The sequence below is a fragment of the Trachinotus anak genome, unplaced genomic scaffold (assembly GCF_046630095.1).
Source record: "Trachinotus anak isolate AG129_WGS33_773 ecotype Australia unplaced genomic scaffold, CSIRO_AGI_Tana_v1 ptg000034l, whole genome shotgun sequence".
Classification (NCBI taxonomy): Eukaryota; Metazoa; Chordata; class Actinopteri; order Carangiformes; family Carangidae; genus Trachinotus; species Trachinotus anak.
The window spans coordinates 4861711-4868639 of NW_027273885.1; the positions used below are offsets into that span (position 1 = coordinate 4861711).

Genomic DNA, 6929 nt, shown 5'->3' on the forward strand with positions numbered 1-6929 from the left:
CCCGAACAAAATGCGACATAAAATCATATTGTGATTGCAATGAGTAGTAATGAGTGAGTAATATGAGTAATAACAATTTCTGTATTTTAATGTCACTGAAAAAAGTTATATGATGATACGCTTTTTGTTGGGGCTAGTACCAAACAAACATGTTCCCTTACGTCTGGAGAATGTGATTTGTGGGCTGAGGCATCTCTCTGTATGTAAATAAGGACTCGCTCTGGCAGCAGCAACTAGTGATTCTGATTTTTATCTACCCAGGTAATGCAAACTAACATTAATATCTCTTTTTTTATATATTTTATTCTTATTAAAGATTTGCAGGTAAAACCTGTGATCTCTCAGGGCAGCCACTGGGACTGCTCTCATTTCTCTGCATTCAAATTCAGTGAGAGCGGTTTGTTGTTTGAGCCGTGCTGGTGATGCATCTGTTTCCTGTCACATTTTCATCCGTTTTGATGAACTAACTCTAACCCTGTTGAACCGTCTCTGGTCAAATAGGCTGGCTTTTTGAACAGTGGTGATAAAAGCACAGAGCCAGCAGACCAAAAACAGTGATTGAATGAACAAAACCTGGTATATTGTTGGGATGATTGTACCCCTTTACCTGCTTATGATGTTTTGTTAGCCCTCGTATTCTGTGTGCTGTTACTGTGTAAACAGAGCCCTCCTGGCATATTTTGTCCTTCAATCATGTTCCAATACCATCTAATGGGCACATCATACAGTGCTGTTTTCGAACAACACATCAGTGCTTTTACTGCTCAACCTCTAAATAAAAATGCAAAAATAAAGAAAATGATTATTTGGTCCGGAAAAACAAGATTAAAACTTGAGGGAAAAACTGAATTTTGAATATTATTTGTTTTAGTTGAGCATATTCAAATTGAAAGTTAATGAAACTTGTGGAGAGGGGGAAAAAAAAAAAGTAAAGTGAATTTAATGTGTGATGAATGCTACAGATAGGTTGAGCTGAAAAGAAATATTCTCGTCCTTCAGAAACTTTAACCTCAGGCTGGAAATCTCTCCATGGATGAGTGTGTCATCCTTGCCAAGAGTATGAATGCGTGTGGATGATCGTTGAGGAATGTGCCTACTTGTGTGCTGTTTGTCAATCCATCCCAATCCATTACAGTGAGAGAGCACCTCGAGGAGCAAGAGGCCAAATTGATGGGAGTCTGGAGCTCACTAGCTCAGCAGCATGAGGTATTCAGATCAGTTTCTGACTAGTTCAGTGAGCAATTGCTTTCCGCCCTGAGTGGACGATTCAATTTGGACACCTGCATCTTCCAATTAGGTGCAGGGTGACGATTTGCTCTTTTTCATCCTCCCTCCTGCTCACCTCACCGCTCTGCTCCAATTTCCTTTTTTTTTTTTTTTTTTTTATCTCATACATCATTGACCTAATTCAGTCCGTCCTGAAATACATTCCCCCTCCTCCCCTTTTTTCCCCCTTTGACCTGTCAGTGAATAACATTTTGGTGCTGGGGGTGTGTCCGCACCTTAAGGGCCTGTATATGTAGACACATAAACTCGTCATCTCAAAACTGGGTCAGACAGTCCCCAGCAGTTTTATGCTAATATATTAGATAAGCATGGCTGGGGGTCTGCACCCTCTCCTGTTACCTGGGTACATCTCCTGTAATGAAAGGAATGCAGAGTAAGGTGGTGGAGCTAAAAACGATGGGTCCGTCTTCCCTCTTATTCTAAGTAGGACATAACTGGGTCGTGTTGTCTCCTGGTTGTGTATGCAGTGCACACATACCCATATTAATTCAATTGGCTGCGGGCACGAGAGTAGAGGAAACTGTAGGGAACTCTATAAGCCATCTCACCTCGGTGAGGGCAGACTAACTGACGCGCCACCATCCTCAAACTTACCCCCACCCTCCGTCCTCCACTTTGTTCTCAATAAAGTGTCAGGTAGGTGCACACACCGGCCAGCCAACTCAGTCGTCCCGAACCACACTCTCCCACACTCCATCGCCTCTGTAGTGGGCCATATATCTGTCAGAAGCTGGTCTCCAGGACAAAAACGTGCCTGCTTCAGAGGAAAGGGAGAATGTAGATGGAGACAGTTACATGATGAATTTGAGGGAGACGGAAAGATGAAGAATATGAGCTCCACTATTCACCACTACAACTGAAATGCTTCCAGCTAATGAGCTTTGGATTAATTATTAAACCTGCCTGGTCATTCAGGGTTTTCATGTGTGATAGATGATGTACAGGCTGCTTTAAAAATACACACATTGGTCTCAGTATTCATAATTTTATAGACATGAATGGATGTATAATGTAAATATTATCTAAATTATATATCAAGCTAGTGTTGCAGCAGAGATATCTCTGAGGAATATATGAATTTCATGAATGAGGCCACTTCACAGAGAATCGTTTTACTGACATTACAGACTTTATTTGTAATGGTGATATGAACCAGTGCAGCCCATAACTGGTATTTAAAATAGTCTTCACGAATGGCAAATGTCATCGTGTTCCCCAGAAACCCACGGCAGACGTTTGAAACGGCCGTAACTCACACCACAATCAGAATTTGTATCAATGTGATGTCACCCCAGGTAACGGAGAGGAAAGTTAAAGTATGTAGGATATTTTATTGGTTGGAACATTGAAGGTCTTCATTAAATGCGCTCGTTTTGATCTCATTTGAGCAGAACTAGTCTGTCATACCAGCTGCTGGACGGTGTGCACCTTCTGTTGGTGCTGGGGACCACTTATCGCCCAGGGCAACCCTTACCACGGAGACCAGTATGTGTCAGCAGGGACTGGCTGGTTTTCAGGAAGTTGGTAGCATCATTACAGCATCGCCTCTCTCAGGAGAGCAATGCAACTGCCTGTGGTGGCGTCAATCTCGTTCCTGCAAGCAGACACGTGTCACTTCTGACATAATGAAAGTGTCACGCCTGCACTTTGCACCCGGCATCTAATGACTCAATTTTTTTTCTGGTCCAGATGATAGAGGGGGGTACAGTAACTTGAGAGATGCGACACTGAAGCAGAAAACTAGTAATATATAAATGCTGGTTGAATTAAAGAAACATTAAATAAACTTTCTTCCTTTCCTTTAGGAAATCTTAACACACAATTGAACAAAACTAGTCCAACTCCAGTTGTTGTTTTGACTGTAATTTGGAGGAATGTGCAGCTGTCTCCCCTTGTTTTGGGGAGCTCTTATCCTGCTGTAATACATGAGCTGAAATGACACTGTAAGTGTGTTTTTTCTTTCCTGGAGACACTTTGTTGAACGGTCTTTATACTAAACATTTATACACCATTATTGATACATCAACATTTGGTTGAACGTTTAAATAGACAGCAATTCTAGACATGTACAGTATGTAACGTGTGCATCTGTGACCATACACTCCCTGTAGAGTGACAGGAACTGGTTACTATGGAAACTACCTATATGCGGGGGTTGTGCTGATGAGCAAGTGATATAAGGGTAGACTGATTGATAGGCACCGTCAGGCCCAAACGGAAAGTACATCCATCTCTGGAGGTTGTGTGCGTGCGTGTGTGTGTGTTCGTGTGAGAGTGAGCTCGTTGATGAGAGCAGAGTTCAGACAGTCACAAGCTGCAGGATGAACTTCCAGCTGTATTGCTCTATATTTCTCACCTTGCAGGCTGATGTGCTGCAGAGTGAAGGTGTCGCAGGTTTGTGATGTGATCATCCTGCCAAGTGTTTCTGTAGCTGCTGTGAAGAATTATCAGCTGTGCGGTCTCATTGCACACGTCACCGCGCATCGTCTGTATTCCGTCCGAGCTCATTCTATGCGTCTTTCTGGGCGCTAACCATGTTGATGCGACTACAAATGAATCCACACTCTGCCACATGTCCCTGTGGTGCTTTTACAAAGGCTTTTCATTAAGTACACGGAGAGTCAAATAAATCCACATAGTGGCACTCTATTGTCTGCACCCTGTCAGCTGTTGTTCACTGGTAGATTTCATTATTTCCCCTCACTGCTGTTTCAAAGGTCACTTTCCAAACCACAGCAGAGGAATTCAGGGAGAAAAGATCAGCATTAATTGCAAATAAGATCACAAAGAAAAAAAAACACGAGAATTTTCTAAATGGATAAATCACTAGAAAGTTCATCATCATTTATCCTAGGAGAGACATTTAGAAAGATTTCTGCTTTTAATTAGCATCCTGATGTGAGCTGAGTTGATGTTTATCTGATTCGTGTTCAGACGAGCTCTTGCTCCCTTTCTGTTCAGCGGTCATGCAGCCACAGGGGCAGCAGCTCATGCCCAGAGGAATGAATGCCTGAGGTCTCTGGACCGGCTCGCTCTGCCCCGGTTCCACGAACACACTTCAGACCAGACGTCACGTATTTGCTTCATATTTGTTTGGCGGGTTTCTCGGTTTGTGGTAATGTGGTGCACTTTTAATAGACTGCGGAGAGAAACGGCTCAATCAGTCACAGAGGAGGCTTGTCTGGCCGTGTGTGCCTGTCTGTGTATATAAATGTAAGAGGTGTGTGTGTGTGTGTGTGTGTTATTTTTTAAACAAGCCCTTCATCTGTTGCAGAAAATGTATTTTTATTCTGCAAAATATGACCTGAAACAACATAAAAAAATGATGCAGTATTAAAATGAGATTAACAAGACTGGATAGCACATGGGACATGCACCGCTGAGGGGGGGCTGACTGCAGACAGATGCTAAATCTCACTCATGGCCTTGGTGCTATGATTTATTGATACGACCGTTTCAAGGCCTTTGTCCAGAAGAAAATTTTGTTAAAACATTGCTTCTATCAATAAATCATTGCATCAAGGCTATAAGGCTAAGTGTGTGCGAATGCTGACTTTTGAATAGCAGTCATGCTGACCAAGCGGCCAGGCCACCTCTTGGCAACTATGACTGAATCTCCTTTTCAATCTTTACCCTGTCAATTAGTGTGTGCATTATGTTTGCATATGTGTGTGTAGTTGCCCCGACTCGTGTCCTTCACACAGTGTGTGAGTGGACTCTGAGCAGCAGGACTTCTGCTCCAGCAGATGGTGCTTCCAGGTGGAGCAGCTTGACATCCATAAAGGGGCAGCAGTTAAGAGTCTGTCTGTCTGACATGCACAGACAGCACTTACATCCAAAATTGGGTTGGAGGGAAGTCGTCCAATTCCACTGGCACACATTGACAGTAGTGATGACATGTGTGACTAGTGTGAATATTTTAATATTGTTAGTTGCTGCAGCTGCTGCTTCTCTTCCCACTTTCTATTAACATGCAGGTGATAGCAGGGTAATGAGAGAAGCAGTGAATTTATTCCATGGCTGAAAAAGGAAATTGGACACAGTCTGCATTCATTTTAACTACCGTTGGTTTAAGAGTTCACTGACTTTCAGCCACAGTAACTACAAGCAATAACTGTTCATGTATAGGAAGTAAAGAAGTCCACATCATGTTTGTTTTATCGCCTACTTCATAAGTATATAAGAATAATCATGGACGGGGAACAAGGGTCCTTTCTGTCAGGTTTCAGGGATGTAAATACAAATGTCGCCAACCTGTTTTGCATTTTGTTGGTTGAGTAAAGGAGGAATTGATCTCAGCATGTATGCAAATGACTGATTCAGGTGTACAGGTGTATTTTCTTTTCTATAAATATATTGATGTTGCCTACAGTGTATGAATTGATCTGTTGATCTGCTGCTTGTATTATCCTGCATGCAGCTCTATCTCATCAAGTTTTACCGTTTTTAAAAAAAAACTGTATTGTGAATTGTATTGTGCTAATTCAGTGTAATTTTCCTTTTTATAGGGGTTTCAATTGGAAACAGCTTTGCTAGATGATAAGTCACAAGTTAAAATGAGAGGATTACTTTTCCATTCTTCAGCCTGTTCCATGTTGTTTTCACAAACACATCTGTCCTCAGACATGGGGGGGAGGAGAGGATATATTCTGAGGAGGGGGACTTGAGTTTAGCTGCCACCACACTTAGACTCTGGTGTAAAAATCAGCTCTAAGTACAAACAAACTCAGATGCAAAGGGTCTGTTGACACACTTGCAAACTTGTACTCACCCTCTCTCTCTCCTCTCTCTCGTCCCTTGCAGCAGAGCCACTGCCGCTCATGGACCTGTGCAGACGAGTAGCTCGACTGGCCCTGGGCAGAGAGCGCATCCATCACATCGACACACTGCCACTGCCACAGACTCTCAAGAACTACCTCCAGTACCAGTGACCACACACACGCGCGCACACACACACACACACATACACACAGATGGGAAGAAGCTGAAGCCCTATTCTTAGTATAACCAGCCTCCAAACTGGACTTAATCACAACCATCAGACATCTGCTGAGGATGTGGACTACAACATTGCCTACGAAAGGTGGCGAAGACGGCGCTGCAAGGGGTTTTGTTTACACCAGTCGGGAATTTCCTATTTTGGATGTTTTTTATCTCCTGGTTTTCAGCTTTTTGTTTTGTTTTGTTTAGTTTTTTTTTTCTTGTTGCTGACTGCTGTTTCTTTCCTGGGCAGGAGACTGAAATGAAAAGAATGAGAGATTAAAAGAGAATATTGCAATTCAGTTTCCTGCTAATCATATATATATATATATATATATATATATATATATATATATATATATATATATATATATATATATATATATATATATATATATATATATATATATATATATATATATATATATACACACACACACACACACACACACACACACACACACACACACACACACACACACACACACACAGAGATGTATACACATGTCCTCTGTCAGAAAGGCCATCAACGCTGTGGTTTTTGGCCGACAGTTTACCCAACACACTTAGCTTCCTCGGAAACATGTTGGTGTGTATATTTATATTCCCGGCAACACAGCAGGTTCTGTGGATACACAACAATCCCTTCAAGCCACGAGAGA

General features: G+C 42.1%; 1 protein-coding gene across 4 annotated transcripts in view; it reads left to right on the plus strand.

Annotated features, from left to right (window-relative positions):
• Positions 1-6649, plus strand: part of LOC139614428 (SPRY domain-containing SOCS box protein 4-like) — a 36908-nt gene extending 30259 nt beyond the window's left edge. For all 4 annotated transcript variants that reach the window (XM_071471686.1, XM_071471687.1, XM_071471688.1 and 1 more), the window contains one exon: positions 6091-6649. In XM_071471686.1, coding sequence (XP_071327787.1) covers positions 6091-6218 — 128 coding nt within the window. In that variant the 3' untranslated portion in view covers positions 6219-6649. The remainder of the gene's footprint in view (positions 1-6090) is intronic.
• Positions 6650-6929: the final 280 nt, after the last annotated feature.